The sequence below is a fragment of the Malaclemys terrapin genome, chromosome 5 (assembly GCF_027887155.1).
Source record: "Malaclemys terrapin pileata isolate rMalTer1 chromosome 5, rMalTer1.hap1, whole genome shotgun sequence".
In the NCBI taxonomy this organism is placed as follows: domain Eukaryota; kingdom Metazoa; phylum Chordata; order Testudines; family Emydidae; genus Malaclemys; species Malaclemys terrapin.
In genome coordinates, this window is record NC_071509.1 from 123940911 (window position 1) to 123961467 (window position 20557).

The window sequence follows — 20557 nt, forward strand, 5'->3', positions numbered from 1 at the left end:
ACAGACCCAGGGCCTGAATTACTTGCCCCAAAGCTGCAGACTTAACTGAAAGCAGTTTACAGAAGTGTTCTTGTCTTTAACACTCAGATGCCCAACTCCCAATGGGGTATAAAACCCAAATAAATCCATTTTACCCTGCATAAAGCTTATACAAGGTAAACTCATAAATTGTTTGCCCTCTATAACACTGATAGAGAGAGATGCACAGCTATTTCCCCCCCCCCCCCAGGTATTAATACATACTCTGGGTTAATTAAAAGGTAAAATGTGCTTTTATTAAATACAGAAAGTAGGATTTAAGTGGTTTCAAGTAGTAACAGACAGAACAAAGTGAATTACCAAGTGAAATAAAATAAAACACGCAAATCTAAGCCTAATACAGTAATACAATTGAGTACAGATAAAATCTCACCCTCAGAGATGTTTCAATAAGTTTCTTTCATAGACTGGATGCCTTCCTAGTCTGGGCACAATCCTTTCCCCTGGTACAGCCCTTGTTTCAGCTCAGGTGGTAGCTAGGAGATTCCTCATGATGGCTCCTCCTTTGTTCTGTTCCACCCATTTATATATCTTTTGCATAAGGCAGCAATCCTTTGTCCCTCTCTGGGTTCCCCCCCTCCCTTCTTAATGGAACGACACCAGGTTAAAGATGGATTCCAGTTTAGGTGACATGATCACATGTCACTGTAAGATTTCATTACCCACTTGCCAGCACACACGTATACAGAAAGACTTACAGGTAAAACAGAGCCGTCTGCAGTCAATTGGTTAATAGGAATTATCAAGATTTCAAACCACCATTAATGGCCCACACTTTGCATAATTACAATAGGCCCTTAGAGTTATATTTTATATTTCTAGTTTCAGATAAAAGAGTGGTACATTTATACAAATAGGATGATCACACTTAGTAGATTATAAGCTTTGTAATGATACCTTACAAGAGACCTTTTGTAAAAAGCATATTTCAGTTATATTAGCATATTTTTATAAAATTATATAAAGTGCAAGTCACATCTCCCATCTCCTTTTTCAAGTCTCCCTATGTATTTCTCTCTCCCTCTTACCATAGGAACCTTTATCTCTACTTTACTCCTCCTCTGTTCTTCAAACTCATGACTCCCTCCGCAAACAGCACTCCATGTGTCATCATCTCCCACCCCACCCACCAAAATCGCTGTCTCTCTTCTTACCAAAAACCAGAAACTGTATATGTGAGGGAAGGCAAAGATTTTGGAAAGACGCAGAGACTTTGATGAAGAAGGGGGGGAACATAGTCTCTTACCCCCATAAAAAATGTCTGTTCCCTCAGGAAGGGAGCCCCTATATGTCTCCCTCTTCCCCCTCCCCCCACCCGCAAGAACATGTCTCTTCCCAACCCCCTATAAATATCTGTCTGATTTTGTTCCTTCTCCAAATGTCACTCTGCCTCCCCTTCCATGACCCCACCACTAATTTTGCCTCCCCCTTCCTTCATCTCCCATACAAGAAGGGAGTTCTAGCCAGCCCTGCTTACTGGGAGACCACCACCCATTCTTGGTAGCAGGGCTCAGTTCTTAGGGCCAGGTGGCTTTGTCATATATCTGCCTGGAGAGAGAGGGGATGATGAGACCTTTCTGTAAATCCTTGGTTTGGATAGGGAGGAATAGCTATTAAGAAGAGCTGTACATGCAGCTATATGCCTTTCCAGGGAGAAAAGGAACGGCTGGAGAGTAAGCAGGTGCTGGAGTGTACTGGAGATGGGCTTGAATCAGAACCCCAGATCGGAATAAGTGATAAACTGGAGAGGGTTCTGAGAAGAGAATTATTAAAGGATTGGAAAGCATGTCATATAATTAAGGACTCAAGGAGCTCAATCCATTTAGCTTAACAAAGAAGAAATTAAGGGGTGACTTGATCAGTCTGTAAGTACCTATGTGGTTAACAAATATTTGATAACGGGCTCTTCAGTCTAGCAGACAAAGGTATAACACAATCCAGTGGCTAGAAGCTGAAGCTAGACAAATTCAGACTGGAAATAAGGCGTACATTTTAATTAACCATGAGAACAATTTTCCAAGGATCGTGGTGGATTCTTCATCACTGGCAATTTTTAAATCAAGATTGGATCTTTTTTCTAAAGATATGCTGTAGTTCAAACAGGAATTAATTCAAGGAAGTTATGGGCTGTGTTATGCAGGAGGTCAGACTAGATGACCACAGTGGCCCCTAATGGATAGAACTTGCTTAGAATCTATTAAACACTCATGAATTTAGGGAAAATTCAGATTTCTCTCTCTTTTTGAAACCAAAATTTGTGACTCAGGCTCATCGTGCCTATGTACCATTATGATCATGCTGCCCAACGTGCCCTACTGTGCATACAAACTCATCCAAACTGCATTATATAATTGCTTAGGTCAAATTAAAATCTTCTTTTGATATTTGAATGTTAAATTGTGATATCTCTGGTTGCTGAAGAGGTGCTTTGGCAGAACTGAAATGTTAGACTCATTGGGGGGTAAGCTTGGGCTGTTGATCTGTTGATTAGTAAAGGATCTCAGCTGTTTTTTTTTTTTTAAAGATATTTCTTTCAGTCTTACAGGACAAAAACAAAGTGTCAATAAATTGTTCTCTCAACCACGCTTGTTTGCACACTAGAGTATGGTAAAATGATATTTCAGTGTGGTGTCAGCTTTGATCTTCACATATAAAAATTTCATTTTTAATAAGCCTTAAGGGACGTTGCCAAAACAGGGTGAAAAAAATCCAAATTTGTGCACACACAGGCATTTACACTGGCAACATAGATAAATGTGTGCATGTACCATTTGTGTGCTCAGTCACTCAACTTGTGCTCATAAATATGATTTTTTTTGTGCCTGCAGCCACTGCATCCTGCTTTGAAATTATGTCCTGAATGCTTCTGAAATGCTCAAGAAAAATGTTCCAATCAATGCAAAAAATGGCTGTGAGCTTTCTTACCATACATAATAAGAATAAAATATATCTAAATAGTAATATAATATTACAGTTCCATTTCCAGTCTGCTCTTGTAGTTCATTATGATGTCACTAGAAATCCTCAATGGAATTCTGAAGTTATTATGTACAGTTGGGTGTACATTGGTCTGGGTACTGTATTATTTATAGGTAAAATTCACTGAAATGTTTTATTCAGTGGAACATGTTGCAGCTGGAAAGCTCCTGAAATGAAAGAAGAGAGACATTTTTCAACAGTGTTGGTAGGTCAGAATTAGAGTAATTAGATGTGCTAAGTATCCATTGGGGAATGAAGTTATCCTAACTATGGTGGGAGTGTAAAACTTTAGTTTACAAAACTGCTCAAAATTGGGAAGCAAACCAGCACTTAGCACAGAGGCTGTTAGTTTATCACAATGAATAATTGCAAAGAGGGAAATAAGCAACACAGGAAAAACAAGATCATCTTTTTTTTTTAACAGATCAAATTATACCCTGGGTGAGCTTGCAAGGTCAGAGTGGAAATGGGTTTAAGTATGTAAAGAAAATAAGCCAAATTCTGCTTGCAATTACATCCAGCCAACACCAATGAAGTCACTAGAATGAAAGGGATTGAAGTCAATGGTTTTGCCTGGATGTAACTTCAGAGAATTTAACCATTAATTTTGACCCGTTACGCTAGTGTCAAGGCTGTATCCCCACTTTGAACTTTAGGGTACAAATGTAGGGGCCTGCATGAAAACTTCTAAGCTTAACTACCAGCTTAGGTCTGGTCCGCTGCCACCATCCCAATGGATTCCCTCTCCTGGGAAGCCTTGAGAAACCTTTCACCAATTCCCTGGTGAATACAGATCCAAAACCCCTTGGATCTTAAAACAATGAGAAATTAACCATTTCCCCCTCCTTCCTTTCACCAACTCCTGGTGAATCAAGATCCAAAGCCCTTGGAGCTAAAAACAAGGAAAAATCAATCAGGTTCTTAAAAAGAAGGCTTTTAATTAAAGAAAAAGGTAAAAATCATCTCTGTAAAATCAGTATGGAAAATAGCTTTACAGGGTAATCAAACTTAAAGAGCTCAGAGGACTCCCCTCTAGTCTTAGTTCAAAGTACAGCAAACAAAGATAAACACTCTAGTAAAAGGTACATTTACAAGTTGAGAAAACAAAGTAAAACTAAGACGCCTTGCCTGGCTATTTACTTACAAGGTTGAAATAGGAGAGACTTGTTTAGAAAGATGGGGAGAACCTGGATTGATGTCTGGTCCCTCTCAGTCCCAAGAGCGAATGCCTCCCAAACAAAGAGCACAAACAAAAGCCTTTACCCCCCTCCCCCCAAGATTTGAAAGTATCTTGTCCCTTTATTGGTCCTTTGGTCAGATGCCAGCCAGGTTACCTGAGCTTCTTAACCCTTTACAGGGAAAAGGATTTTGGAGTCTCTGGCCAGGAGGGATTTTATAGTACTGTACACAGGACAGCTACCCTTCCCTTTATAGTTATGACAGCTAGCTAGTGAAATCTCCACAAGTACTAGAAGGACCCAAAGTCAGAATTATCTAGAGCAGGGAAACTGGTTCAAATAAAAAAGGAAAAAGCTGGACTTACCATCACCAATTTTAGACCAAAACTCTTAACAATACCCTTTGTGGTTCTAAAATATGCAACTTGTTTCCAATTCAAGTTTCCAGCTAGGACTAGAAATGATGGTATGCTGTCTGAGAGTACATCTACCCAACAAATCAAGGTGTGATTGTAGCGGGGATAGGCATGTCCATTCTAGCTTTAGCTAGAGCAGGTAACAACAGTAGTGATGACATGGCGCCTCAGACTTCAGCATGGGCTAGCTCCTAAGTACCTACCCAGGGTTCCCGATAGGCTTGTACTGGGGTTGCTAGTTGGTACTGAAGCCTGTGGCACCACTTCCTCACTACTGTTGTTACCTGTGCTAGCTAAAGTATGCCTACCTGCACTACAAACACAGTTCGTTTGCTGTGGTACTTCTCACAAGAAGTAGGGGCCACAGAAATCTAATGATAGATCCTATTCTGAAGAGACTTTCAGCCCATTATTGCATACAAATTTAATTCTGGATCTTTGTAGGTTGACCCATCTCTAGTAGAGTGATGGACAGGCCTATCTTTCAAAGCATTATACCATTCTTTGCATAGGTGCATTCTGAGAAAAGCAGCACACAGCATATCATTAGCAAGCATGGTGTTAACAAATAAGCAGGGCTGTCCTTACCCATACACAAACTATGCAGCTGCATAGGGCACCAGGAAATTTGGGGCACCAAATTGCCCCAAATTTCCTGGTGCCCTATGCAGCTGTGTGCTGCTCCAGCGGCCAGCCAATCCCCCAGCCGGCTGAGCCGGCCAGGAAAGCTGCCCCCGCCCTGCCTCTTCCCACCCCTTCCCCTGAGCTACATCCCAGGGGACTGCAGCAGGGGTCGGGTGCGCCCTGCACTCACCAGACGGCGGGAAGTGGAGCAATCCGGCCCCAGCCTGCTCCGCGTTGCCGGTGAGTGCTGGGGGGTGGTTTCCCCCTGCCCCCCAAGTCCCAAGGCTGGGAGCCAGGGAAGCAGAGCGGAGTGGGCTGGGGCCGGGTCACTCCACTTCCCGCCGCCCCGTGAGTGTGGGGTTGGGCCTGCCTGGCAATCACCAGGTGGCAGGAAATGGAGCGACCCAGCCACAACCCACTCTGCTGGCTTGTCCTGAGGGGCGGTTTCCCTCCTGCCCCCCACAGACCTTGGGCGCAGCCCTGTTCCCCTGCAGAGGCCTGGGGCCAGCCACCACCCCCCCCGGGGAGGGGGGGGGGCCTCATTGAGTACCACAATGTCTAGGGACAGCCCTGCAAATAAGTACTAGAAAAATGTCTGCTTTCCTTTTACATCCTCACAAGTTGATCTTTGCTGCATAGCCAGTTGCATGTACTCTCTGCTTAACTGAGTAATTACTCTAATTTGTTGCAATTTATAAACTAAACCTGAGGAAAAAGAAAAATAGCATAAAACCAGGGTGAGGGTATGCCTCCTTTTTCAACCAAATACCACTCTTTGTCTTACTTTTGGTTGCAATGCTTTTCAGTTTGTGCCAACTGGCAATATTAAAAGTAAAGCTGAACAGTCATAAAATACCTGTTAGCTGCATCTATTATTCACACAGACCCATTGTACTGAAACCTCATTTGAAGACAGTAATTCTGGGAATGACTTTTAAATCAAGACAGTCAACATTTCCACATCAAAACATTGGGGTCAAACTGGGAATAACAAAGAGCAAAGCATAACTGGTATGTCCCTTAAACCTGCCTTAATGCCAAGATCTTAAGAGCATAATTTTCATTATAGATACATAACTCCTAAAATATTATCCATCCATATATTTTTCAATGATTATGACCAGTGGGCAACTGATTCTTGGCAGAGACCTCACATGCCATCCTTCTGTGAACTATTATGCAGGCATCCAACCCAGGGAGATCCCTGTAAAACTCCATGCATCCCCAGTGCCTCTGTTCAAATCCCTTCTCCTTATTGCAAAGAGGGAGTAATTGAACTATAATCTCTCACATTTTGAGTGAGTAACCTAACCATTGGGCTAAAGATTATGAGGAACGCCTCTGACACCTACTTAGGGTGACCAGACAGCAAATGTGAAAAATCGGGACGGGATGGGGGGTAACAGGAGCCGATATAAGAAAAAGACCCCAAAATTGGGACTGTCCCTATAAAATTGGGACATCTGGTCACCCTACACCTACTCTCCCACATGGCTGTTTTGTATGTGGAGTTAGGCGCCTTACCTTGGTCTCACAAGAAACATGTTAGGTACCTAAGCCACCTCTCTTCCAGGAGAGAGTTCCCAGATGTGGATCGCAAACAGAGCTAGGCACCTTTAATAATAATGGAGATATCCCATCTCCTAGAACTGGAAGGGACCTTGAAAGGTCATCAAGTCCAGCCCCCTGCCTTCACTAGCAGGACCAAGTACTGATTTTGCCCCAGATCCCCAAGTGGCCCCCTCAAGGATTGAACTCACAACGCTGGGTTTAGGAGGCCAATGCTCAAACCACTGAGCTATCCCTCCCCCCTTCCTGCAGCCCGGGTTTAGGTGCCTAACTCCATGAGAGGGGAGGGGCTTAGGACACATCCCTCTTGTTGGCATCTCCCATTGGTTATCTTAGCCAGCTCCCGACCTAGCGAGCTGGCTTGTATGGATCTCATTCTCAGAAGCTTCTCTCCCCCCATTCATTGTATAGGAATAAAGAGAGCCTAGGTGCCTAACCCAGGATTTGAGGATTCCAGAGCTTTTCTAGGCGCCTAAATCATAGGTGTTGCAATACTTCACATTGCCAAACCTAAATCCCCTTGTGGATCTGGGCCCTAATCCTTTTAGGTCGATTGACAGGGTAATGCAGGGAAGCTCACACTATAAGTGACTATGCTGTGCCAGTTCTGTGGATAAGCAGAAGACTTCATTTGGAAATTTCCACAAGTACTAAAATTTTGCATACAATATTTTTTAAAAAACAGAAGACTCAAGGGATGTGCCACCAAGTGATAGGCAAGCTCAGAAGGCATGGATGTGCATTTGATTCAGATAAACATCCAAAAGTTTGTATGCCTCATTGGCAGCTTATCTGAACATCTTCATGCTAGAAAATGAGTCTGGAATTCTCCTGAAGTCAGGCTTTCTTGTGCGGTTTCTAGTTCTTTTCTTTCTGGTTCAATTATTATTATTGGTATGGTGGTAAGGCCTAGAGGTCTCCATCAGGGATCAAGACCCCGTTATGCTAGGTGCTGTACACACGTAATAAGCAAATGTTCCATCTTGAAGGAGTTTACAATCTAGCATATGATGAGACAATTAACAGTCTCAGAACACCAACTGCTTAGCCACTGTCAAGTGTTTTGTAGGCATCACACCACAGATGAGTTTTAAAGAGGGATTTTAAGGAGAACAATATAGTGAGTGGCTTTGTGGATATTGACAGGGAGCTGCTCCCATGCATAAGGAGCAGTGTGGGAAAAAGCAAAAAAGTGAGTGAAGAAAAATTGGGCTAATGGGCTAATTGTTGGCAGAGCAGAAGTGGGCTTGGTAACTTATAAGATCTGATAGGTAGAGCAGAACTAACCTGTGAAGGACCTTAAAGTAATGGGAGCTGTCCTTAGCACTTTTGAAAATCAGGCTACTTATTTAGGTGCCGAAATGAGAACCTAAGAGCCTCACTTTAAGCTCTCCTTTAAAAGAAATTCTTCTCTTTGTATCCACAAAGAGAGAGGACATAGTTTCTTTCCTTTTCCTGCTCCCAGATAAATGTTTCTATTGTTCCCCACTTGTGTGTGGCTACACCCTTTGTACACTTACCCTACTTTAAAGAGAGGATGTTGGAGGCTATGGAATGTTTATCCAACTTCCCTCCACTCCTTGCACTCAACCTTGTGTTTTCTAGCAGGTTGTGTATCTCAACAAGAATCCCAATACACTTATTTGTATTTATTGGTTCTTTCCAGACATTTTTCACATACCACAATTCATATTAAGCTAGGATGTCCCCAAATACTTCCAAACAGCAGAGCTCTTACAGATTTGCTTTGAAGGGGGGCTACATTAGGGTTCATGTACTGTAATGACAATAGGTATTATCCTTCTCTGAAAGACAGGGTGCTCTTTACCCCCTTGCCTTGTACCTTGTCCATCCAGACCTTTAAACTAGCTGGCAAGCACTGTTATTACTTTCTGTCACAGCTGTCACTATCTAGCCTCAAATCACTTGTCTTGCTATGCCCTATCTCCCGAGCATGCCTCTGAATAAACCCTTAGAGCTCCAGGAGATGAAAAACACAACTTGCAGGCAATCTTTATCTGAATTAGAATAATAAATAAGGACTTTGATGTAAGCAATCAGATCAATTATTTGCTCCTTTATTTAGTGACTGATTGCTCTCTGAAAAACAGCTACGTGCAATAGTCAGTTCTGATAAAGCAGTCAACATAAATGGACACTATATTCTTTGCATTTTCTAATCTATATTTTGAATGTTTTAAAAACAATTCTTGACACATATCAGCAACAAATTACAATTCCATTTAAAACACTGCCCAAGATTACGGTATAAGGCCCCAGCGTAAGATTTGTTTTAAAGAGAGAAAAGGGGGGGGGGGGCAAGTGAGTGTGAAAACAGAACGCAACACAAACAGAACGCAACACAAAGAGAAGTAATTTTTCTCTAAATCCAAAGTGCAGGCAAAATCTTTGATTGTAATTAAATATGTCTCTGTTTTGCTGGAAATTGTGCTAAACCAGAAAGTGATAATGACTAGAGTCCACCATGAAACTAAGCAATTGAGTTGGTTTGCCTTGTCTGAATAAGGCACAGAAAGTAAACGTTATACATGTTGAACAGTAAATATAATTTTTAATGGTTCAGCTTTGTAAAGATAATATTTAGCTCTTAACATATTCGAAGTGTTGTACAGACATTATTCATCCTCACAGTGGCCGAATGATAGAATTAATACTATGCCATTAATAATCTAATTTAGTCCTAATAAAGCATTGATGGAAAATTTTATGCCATGCACCCCACATATAACTTAAATATTTTTCCACAAAAAATCTGCACAGTAAGCATAGTTATAACCATAACTAGAATTGTAGCTTTTTCATTGTAATGCACTGAAACAATTTGGGACTTTTATTCTATTTATATCAAACAGCGATTCTCTATATTAAAATTCACTTAAAATTGCTTATACCAAAAGCTTAACTTCTCACTTATCAGTATGTCTTTAATGCCATCAGTCACTTTTTAATTGTTTCAAAATTAGAATATCCAAAGCCACTCTGATACCCTTACTCTTGCTGAGTACGCGTTTTGCTCCACAGAGATTTCTGCTGAAATCAGTAAAACATTTCATGGGTTAAGGTGTTACTCTGTGTGAGAAAGGGTATTACTCAGCGTGAGTAAGGATATCAGAATCTGGACTAAGGATTCCTCCATAAGCACAGGGTCATTGGATACCAAGTTGTCTTCATTTTGAGACTTATGCTCCTGTGTGTGCATGTGTGGTGAGCTGGTGGGACTTACACATGTCCATTAACTCTAATAGGAGTCACTCATGTAAATCTCATGTGTATGAATGGGAGAATCAATTGTTCAGTCCAGAAATAAAGATACATTAAAAAAGCAAAATTATAATCTACAAATATTAATAGAAATAAAGTAGATACCAAAAAAAAACCTCAGAGAAGAATGGTTCAAGAATGGTTCATATGAAGATTGATCCATCTATAGAGCTGAGGAAGCTTCTAAACTGTAAGAATTTCACTTTTCTGCTAAGGGTTTGTTTTTTGTTTTATTCTGTTGCATCTCAGCTGCTGGATTGTGACTGTCACACCACAAATCTGTGCAGATGCAAATGTAAAACTTTATCCCTAAAGCAGATTATATACAAAATGAAGTCATAGGTTATGTGCCCTTGCTGAAGGGTCGTTCAATGACCTAACTGGTCTTTTCCATCTCTAACTCTTGTGGTTTAGATAGGATGCCCCCTATATAGAATCAGCAAGCTGGGAACTTCTACTTAACCATCAAAATAGGGGCAGGTGAAACACAGTTTAGGATTTGCTATTCGTAACAGAATTTAGCAAACATGCAGAACTTGAACTCAAACACTCCCTCCACCTCGCTGAATGGAGTAGCTATCGCTGTTGTGTAGGGCTGTGGGATGGGGCTGCAGAGAACAAAGGTCGTCCTCCATTTTGAAAGGCAGGATGGAGCCGTAGGATTCAGTCAAGCTCAGGTTCTGACTGCTGTTGTATTAGAGTTATGTAATATTCAAATTAAATAATTCAGTTGTTAAATACAAGCTTTTTGTCCCTTAATAAGGAGATCAACACACTCCTTATCATCATACTTCTCCACTTCTGGCACTACCTTATGCTACTGTTGCCAGCCTGTAAAAATGGAGTGAAACCAGAATTTCGTAGCTCACTCTTAATGCTGTTTCCACTCCCGATTATTCATATAGCGCTTTGGTTTATGTTTTTATACATAACAAAATTGCTTTTGTAGTTATAAGACATACAGGGAAACTGGTGGTTTTTTTTCTTGCTATTTCTAAATGTACTGTTCCATGGCAGCAATTCCACATATCTTTTATGCTAGCAGTTAGCAATACATGTCGGGAAATTGCTGTGTTGGTTGTTATATTGGAAATTATATGGCTACACAGAGTCCTGTAAGCTACTGATTACAATTTTGCTAGGTGTTCTCATTAGAAACTGGGGACTCAGTAAGTACTTCTCACTACCCTATTCCAGTAATGTGTATGGCAAGTAATTGAACAATTACAGGACATTATGATATATGACCCGTGACAGCGTTTGTTACATTTCTAAATGCTGCTAGGAGATACAGAAACTTATTAACAGCAGAAGCAGCAGCAGCAATCCAGAATTGGAGAATATAGTATCTTTAATGTTATACAGTGCCTTTCATCAATTATGCCAAAGCTTTTGACAGATATATACATTAAATATCATTGAAGTGTGTCTACCACTGGATGACAGTAGTTGGCAGGGAAAATTCTCATCTAGGACAACAGTCTAAAAGACCCTCTTCTTAGGGAAAGCACCATGGGATTGTTGTTGAAAACAAGACCTGATAACTGGATCAGACCCATGGTCCATCTAGCACAATATGCTGTCTCTGACAATGGCCAGCATCAGTGCTTCAGAGGAAGGTGCAAGAAAACTTGCCTTAGGCAGATGTAGGATAATTGGTCCCCCATTTTATGTGGTCTCCTAATCCTTACATAACGAGATTGTTTTAAAAGCGTGAAGCATGAGATTTAATAACTCTTCCAAAATGTATGTAAACATTAAATATTATAACTGGATATTCTTTTTATCCATATAAATATACACTCCCTAGTTGAAACGTAAGGTTTTTTTGTTTGTTTGTTTTTTGCCTCAGCAGCATCCTGTAACAAAGAGTTCCACATTCCACTATTCTAATGATGTATTGTGTGGAAAAGTATTTCCTGTTATGGGTTTTGAAATTTCCACCTTTTAATTTAATTGAATGGCTTCTTCGTTTGTTATGAGACAGGAAGAATGGAAGTCCCCGATCTACTTTCTCTAGACCATTCCATATTTTATATACTTCTATGATGTCCTCTCTTTATTAATTTCTTTTCTAACATAAACAATCCCAACCTTTCCAATTTCTCTTCATATGAGAACTTTTCTGTGCTCCAAAGCATTTCCTTCTCTGAATCCTCACTAATTCTGCAATATCCTTTTTGAGATAGGGTGATTATCAGATGAAGCTGTACTATTGACTTATAGAAAGCAATTACAATTATAATATTCTCCTATTATTTATCATTCCTAACTCCCTAATATCTTGTTTTCTTGTTTTCTTTTTTGATCAGAGCTGCATATTGAATTGAGCTCTTCTTTGAGCTATCCACAGAGATGCCCAGTTTTCTTTCCTGAGATGATACCATTAATTTAGAACCCTTTAGGGTGTATGAATAGTTTAACATTTTCACTCTAATATCATTACTTTTCAGTTATGAACACTGAACTTTATTTACCATTGTGTTGCCCATTCACCTACCTTGGTTAGATCCCTCTGAAGTTCTTCACGGTCCTCTCTGGACTTCACTTCTCTTGGAGACAGGAGGCTTAGGTGCCTAAGCCATTCTTGCATGAAATGCAGGAGGAAGTGGTGACTCCTCCCTTATAACTTTGAGCTCAGTGATTAAAGCAATCACCCAAGATATGGGGAAACCTGGGTTCAGTTCCCACCCGGTGTCTGATGAGAAGAATGGATTTGAACTTTTACTCTCAGGAGATTGCCCTGATCACTGAGCTATGGGATATTCTGATGTCAGTCTCCCTCAGTCTTGTCAAAGCTGTTCCACTTTGAACAAATAATTAAATAACTATTAGAGCAAGGGGACTGGATCCAATGTCTCCCACCTCTCAGGTGAGTGCCTTAACCAGCAGGCTCTCGCTCGCTCTCTCTTTTTTTTTTGGTCCTGTGACTATTTAAATAGTTAAAGTGGAACAGCTTCAACAGGAGAGTCTGAGAAACATCAGACTATCCCGGAGTTCAGTGAGGGCACTCTTCTGAGAGGTGAGATGACCCCCTGTTCAAATCGTTTCTCCCCATCAGGCAGAGGGAAAAATTGAAGCTGGGTGTCCCACATCCTATGTGAGTGCTTTAACCACTGGACTACAAGTCAAAAGAGAGGGCGGAACCTCCTTCACCTCTGGCTGGATTTTGAATGGGCCCTGACCTACTGGGCATGCTCTGAGCAGGCCTACCACATTGGGTCTTGCTGGCAAGATAGGCAAGGGAATGCCTATGGTACCCCTGGTTTGAGGATCACACTGGGGCTTAGATGTGAGAGAGGCATCCTGATGCCTAGAGTGAGGTACTGTGCATGTGCCCAGAGATGACAAATTTAAGTGTTATGGGGACTTCTACAGCAAAATTTAGGCATCTAGTGAGAGGTTTTGTGGATAACAGCGGTGCCTAAATCTGGGATTTAGGTGCCTAAGTCCCTTCATGGACCTTGACCCTTCTCAAAAGCCTTTTGAAATTCACTACATTCTTGATAGATTCAACTAATTCTAATAGATTAGCAAACTATGATTTTCCTTTGAAGAAATCATTCTGGATATCATTATCTTCCAGATCTTTTAAATTCTATTTTAATTGTTGTTTCAACTAATAGACTAGGCTAGCTGTAAAGTTTGCTGTTCTGTAATCATTTAGATCATCTCTAGTGCCTTTTTAAAAACATAGATATATTTGCTACCCTCCGGTCCTCTCATAAGGTGGCTGTTTTTAATGAGAGATTGCATATTTTTGCTAACAGCCACTTCATATTCGAGCTCTTTCAGGACTCTTGGGTTCATACTATCTGGACCTGGTGACTTAGTTTTTAAATTATGAATTAGTTCCACCACTAGTTCTTCTGACACCTTAATCTATGAGAATACTGCGTCTCTCTTACCATAAAAAGGCAAGTTGAAGGTAGGTCTCTCCCCATTACATGGTCGTCCCAGGTCAGCTGACTCGGGCTCAAAGAGCTCGGGCTACGGGGCTATAAATTGCAGCATAGATGTTCAGGCTTGAGCTGGAGACCCACGGGTCTCAAAGCCCAGGTTCCAGTCTGAGCCTGAATGTCTACGCAGCAATTTTATAGCCCATAGTCCAAGCCCCTCAAGCCCAAGTCAGCTGACCCAGGCTCTGAGACTCAGCGCTGCAGGTTTTTTTAATCACGGTGTGGACATACCCATTGATTTACTTCTTGCTTTCCTGGTTCTGTTTTTGTTCTGCAATACACATGCCTTATGAGATTATTATGGTTTTCTTAAGTAGCATCCCTGCCACTTGTAAGGATTTTATTTCCTTGATTTTTGTCTTTAGGACCCTTTTGAATACCTTCTCTTTTACGTATCTCAAATGTGCCGCTTGGAGCTGTTGAATCATAGAAGATTAGGGTTGGAAGAGACCTCAGGAGGTCATCTAGTCCAACCCCCTGCTCAACTCAGAACCAACTCCAACTAAATCATCCCAGCCAGGGCTTTGTCAAGCCGGGCCTTAAAAACTTCTAAGGATGGAGATTCCACCACCTCCCTCGGTAACCCATTCCAGTGCTTCACCACCCTCCTAGTGAAATAGTGTTTCCTAATATCCAACCTAGACCTCCCCCACTGCAACTTGAGACCATTGCTCCTTGTTCAGTCATCTACCACCAGGTGGATCTTTGCAGTTTGCCATTGTCTAGTTCAGTGGTTTTCAAACGTATTTGATGGTGCCCCCTTCTTTGTGTCGTAGTAGTTTAGGCCTCACCACCACCATACAAGTACATATACTGATAAAAAAAATCAACATGCAGCACTCACTAAATATTAAAAACAGTAAGGCATTGATTCAAACCAAGCCAATGGTCCGTTTCAATAAGAGCAAAAGCAAAACTGCAAGTGTGGTAGATGCTTACAACTAAATGTGCACACAGCATCCTTGAAAACGGATTAATGTATACATGGCAATGACTTTGTACAATGCTATGAAATCCATCAAAATGCACAGCGCCATCTGAGGACTGGAGATGTCTGGAGGAATGAGCTTTGCTAGTTATTCGTTGCTGTGGGTAAAATGTGCCCAGTATGTTGTTGTTGTTTTTTTTTCATTAAAGCTGCTCACGCCCCCCTCAGAATATATTGTATGCCCCTCCCCCAGGGCAGCCCACCCCCAGTGGAAGAACCTCTGGTCTAGTTTAAGACTGCACACAGACAGATCTTTTATTTGTCCTTAAATGTCATCCATTAGATTTGTGCAGTTACATAAAGGCAATTTGTGCCAGCAAAAGCCTTAATGGGTCCTGGGTGTTAGATATATTACAGCAGTCCCTCTGAAACTCTAATGAATGTCATTAAAGAAATCAAGGTATGGTTAAGTGGTACAATAGAATGAGTAAATAGGGGCAAAGAGGTCATGTCTGGAGCCTGGAAGGGATTGGAATAACAAAATCATTTTAAGGCCAGGGCAGATAAAGACATATTCTGGATACTTTTAGAAACCCCTACATTAGTTTACATATAATCAGCTTTTGTGTGTGTATATACCCATACAAACACACACACAGAGTGGATAAGGCTAAAGAACTTATCAAACTGAGCAAATTTATTGTGAACTTCCACGCAGCTTATAAAAATAGAACAAAAGTCTCCAGCTTCTGAAAATGGTGCTAGGGAGCATTCCCAATCTATTCTTAATCTACTCTCTCAGGTCAGTGGTGCAATTAGATTTTAATTCTTACCGGTACAGTACCGATCCTCCCGTCCCCCACTCACAAAAAATATTCTGTGACAAGAGCCCTGTACAGATAAAAATTTATACCCATAGGTGGGGATATCCATGGAGATAAATCTGTATCCGCTGAACCACAGGGCTCTCCCGGGAACCACAACGGCAAAAGGAGCAGAACAAGGGGCTGCCGCTCTCAGGAGCCAGCGCCCTGCACCGGCAGCTCCTCCAATGCAACTGTACCATCCCCAGCCCTTCCACGCAGCTGTACAGCCCCGCTGGAGGACAGGGCTAGGAGCGGTACAGCCGCGGTGGAGAAGCTGCCAGCACAGGGCACTGGCTCTTGGGAGCAGCAGCCCCATGTTCTGCTCCTTTCATCGCTGTGGTTCCCGGGAGAGCCCTGCAGTTCAGCAGATACCGATTTCTCTGTGGATATCCACATCCGCAGGTATAAATTTATATCCGTGCAGGGCTCTACAATTCATTCTTAAAAATGTGTCTTTCCGGTACAGCGTACCAGCAATAAATGTCTTAATAATAATATATGGAGATATACCTATCTCATAGAACTGGAAGGGACCCTGGAAGGTCATTGAGTCCAGCCCCCTGCCTTCACTAGCAGGACCAAGTACTGATTTTTCGCTCCAGATCCTTAAGTGGCCCCCTCAAGGATTGAACTCATAACCCTGGGTTTAGCAGGCCAATGCTCAAACCACTGAGTTATCCCTCCCCCCATAATGGTATGGTGTACCTGACTGTACCGGCTTACTTTCACCACTGTCTATGCTGAGTGTATATCTTGATGCAGAACATACCAACAGAGACAGCTGCTTTCTGGTGTTTAGCATGCCAGCTCCAAGTAATGCCTGGGCCTGGTGCCTAGGGCTATATTCATTGAGCTCTTTTTCTGACCTTTCTGATTTCTGTCTGCGAGTCCCCAGCAATGTGTAAAATAGAGGGACATTACTTCAGGCTATTACCAGGCTTTTATCTGATTCATTTTACATTTGTTGGAGTGGCTAAATACACTCCCTTTTGCCCCCCAAAAGAAAGCTGTCATCACTTGAGAGCACGCTCTTGTACCTTGCAATGTTCTCTTTTTTCCTTCAATCTCATTTCCCCCCTTCCCTTTGGCCTCACATTTTTCTTTCTGTCTTAAAGCATAAAAGCAATTCTGTTTCTCCTAGTCTTACTTTGTCTTTTAAGAAAGTAAACAGAACAGTAGGGTTACCATATTTCAGCAAGAAAAAAAGAGGACGGGAGGAGCCCCGCCCTAGCCCCGCCCCTGCCCCTCCCACTTCCCGCCCCCCCAGAACCCCCAACCCTCCCCCCGTTCCTTGTCCCCTGACTGCCCCCTCCTGGGACCCCTGCCCCTAACTGCCCCCCAGGACTCCACTCCCTATCTAAGCCTCCCTGCCTCTTGTCCCCTGACTGCCCCAACCCTTATCCACACCCCCACCCCCAGACAGACCCCTGGGACTCCCACGCCCCATCCAACCACTCCCCACCCCCTGACAGCCCCCCCCCCAGAACTCCCAACCCATCTAAACCTCTCTGCTCCCTGTCCCCTGACTGCTCCGATCCCTCTCCCCACTCCTGCCACCTGACAGCCCCCCCCAGAACTCCCAAACACCCCCCCCGCTCCTTGTCCCCTGACTGCCCCCTCCTGGGACCCCTGCTCCTAACTGCCCTCCAGAACCCCACCCCCTACCTAAGACTCCCTGTTCCTTGTCCCCTAACTGCCCCCTCCTAAGACCCCCCCCCAACTGTCCCCCAGGACCCTACCCCCTACCTGTACCCTGACTGCCCAAAACTTTCTCCACTCCCCCCAAAAAGCCCCCCCCGTTTCTTGACTGCCACCTCCAGAACCTCCCTGCCCCTTCTCCTGCCCCCCTTACCCTGCTGCTCAGAACAGAGTGTTGGGCTCTGTGCAGCCGAGCCGGACACGTGGCTGAGCTCCCCAGCACAACAAAACCCGGTCTGGCCCTGCACAACAAAACCCGGTCTGGCCCTGCACAGTGCTGCTGGACTGGGCTGTAAGGGAGCTGCCGGCTCAGAATGCAGGGCGGATCCGGCTCCTCTACAGCTGCTCCTGAGTCCAGCCCGGGACTTCCCTGCAGCCCTCCCAGCCGCTCGCTCTGCTAATCCCGGACATTGTGAGTGCTTTACAAATTCCCCCCGGACGCTATTTTTAGCACACAAAAGGAGGACATGTCCAGGTAAATCCGGACGAATGGTAACCCTACAGAACAGTGACTTGGCAGCTGTCTTCCTATGTGTTGTCCTTTGCTTGCCTGCAGCTCTCGTTCAGCTTGGAAATGTGGAATCATGTCTCCTCTGTCTCTTTTCTTCACCACCAATTAAGGTCTCTCCAGGATCTCTCCAGGCAGACGGATATTCCTTATGGCACTGTCTTGGACTCTGCAGTCTATGAGCATGTTCGAGTGAAGGGGATGAATCCTTTTGAGAGGGACAGCATGTATTCTCAAATGTGGCGGATGATTAACAGAAGTAACGGCTCAGAGAATAATGTGCTGGAGTCACCAGCAGGCATTCAGAAGGTATGAGGCATGGTTTACCTTTTCCTTGACAATCGGAGATGCTCTGTTCCAGTGCTGGATTTTTTTTAACTGTTTTTTAACATTTGGATCTGCATTTGCACATAGGACAATGATATTACCTAATCAATTTATAGCTCATTGCTCCAGCTCAAAGGATTGGGCGCTCTCAGCTCAGTTCCCTATGGGCAGTTTTCCATTACATTTTAAAATGCAAGTCCAAAAAATATTTGCTCTGAAAACGATTGAGGATTTAGAGATCTGAAAGAAGAATACATTTGTCAGAATCCAAAATGAGGGTAGGATCACTGGACTTTAATAACAGAAGACATCGCAGTGTACTGTACAAAGTGCTTACTGTAGGTTTGAATGCAAAATAGAGATTTGTTTTTAGACTTCTGACTCTGAAAACTTAATCTTTCAGTCATGGTTATGAATCCTATGTGTTATGCGGAAAGCAGGCAGAAAAGCATGACCTTGTTTAAAAAACTTCACAGCAATCTCTTAAACTTGATTTGCTATGGGAAAGCAAAATTATGTAAAAACTTTTTTGTCAAGTGAATTCTTAGAAAAGTCAAGTAAACAGGAGAGATTTTGAATTTAAGATCACCTATCCATTAAATAGCACAGAATGAGATTGTGAATATTTTTCATCAGTGACTTCAATGGGAATTGCATCTGTGTGAATGAGAACAGAACAAAATTCATCCCTATGATAACATCTCCAAATTGAAAATTTATTCTATAAAATAGGTCCCTGAGAAAACAGCATATTTTGTTATTTTAGCAGGGCCTTATTTTATAGGGTTCATTTAAATTTGAAGATGGGGAGAATTAATTATAATAGAAAACTGAACTGTTTCATGTTTCCTCATCGAAGGTTTAGTTATTCAATCTTTTTTAGATCTATCAAAATCCAATCAAGCCATTTCAGAGCTGTTGCCTTTTGTTTCTACTGAAATTCACTTCCTAGGATATCCCATACATCCATGGTGTTGTGACAGTTGATGAGAGCACATAAAGGAAAGGGTCTTTTTAAAAAGCAATGATGAAGCCATTTTCTACTGGTGATCTCTTGATAATAAAAGAGCTACAAGATAACAACTGTTTAGGAGTTTGATAAACAAGTGACTTCACCCACCGCCATTATAGCTTGGATCATATTTCCCAACTCAAAGATTTACCAGACACTAAATGTCATGAAAGAGGGGAAGATGGGAAGGGCCAGGGGAAATGCACATATGAAATCCTTCTAGAATGTGTCATAAGCTGAAATACGTTTGATGTAAATATTTCTAAAATGCCAGAGAAAGGGACAGCTGAAGATTGATTGACCAAGGGAAAAGGCATTTTTGAGAAAATATATTTTGGTCCAGTTTGCAAGATGCTTATAAAGCTGGGAAGCTCCTTTAAAAAAAATCCATCACTGTGACTTGTCTCCCAAAGTTATACCATGAGTTTCAGGACAATAAAAAACCAGAGCACATCAAACATAAGTGGGTGTTGACTAAAGCCCTTTAGCTGAGGAAAACAACCAGTGTATTACACTGGCAGGTAATTACAGATTACAGTCTTTGATTTCTAATTCCTGAAGACATGGTATTTGCTGTTTTTAAATTGACAGAAACAGCATTGTCTGAGTTGTTTAGTTTCCCATAGCTTTGCTTTCCAGGAATAAGCAATTGCAAGTGATGGTATCAAAGAGCTAAGCTTTAGCAAAGCAGCGATTAGCCAACCTCTCTCTCTCTCTCTCTCTCTTTCTTTCCAAATAGCTGCAAGATCATTCCCAATGAATGTATGCTTCCATCCATTCCTGCATACGCATGCACATGCTTGCTCTCCCCACCCCATACACCTCACAGGAAGAAATGCCAGAGAGAGAGAGAGAGAGAGAGAGAGAGAGACCCTTGCTGCTCAGACAGGTGACAAATAAATAGAAGGCTCTTTGAAGACTGAATTTGGCCTGGCCAGGAAGAAATATCTCTCTCTAAGGAATTGGAAGCTCTATCTTTAAGATCTGTTTGAATCTTTCATCCTCACTTGGATGATAAATATGGTGTTATGTACCAACCCTGTGTACAGAAGAAAATTAAGACCAAAAAAATGTAACTGATAAGGCAGATTTTAATCTCTGTAAAATAACTCTAAAATGAAAGCATGCAGGTATATCAGAGGACTTCATGGGTCCATTTGGCCCATTTACAT

The 20557-nt window shown here is 42.2% G+C and overlaps 1 protein-coding gene across 1 annotated transcript in view; it reads left to right on the forward strand.

Moving 5' to 3' along the window:
- Positions 1-20557, forward strand: part of GRID2 (glutamate ionotropic receptor delta type subunit 2) — a 1011959-nt gene that overhangs the window by 853345 nt on the left and 138057 nt on the right. Inside the window, exon 13 of the mRNA XM_054030820.1 lies at positions 18160-18355. Coding sequence (XP_053886795.1) covers positions 18160-18355 — 196 coding nt within the window. The remainder of the gene's footprint in view (positions 1-18159; positions 18356-20557) is intronic.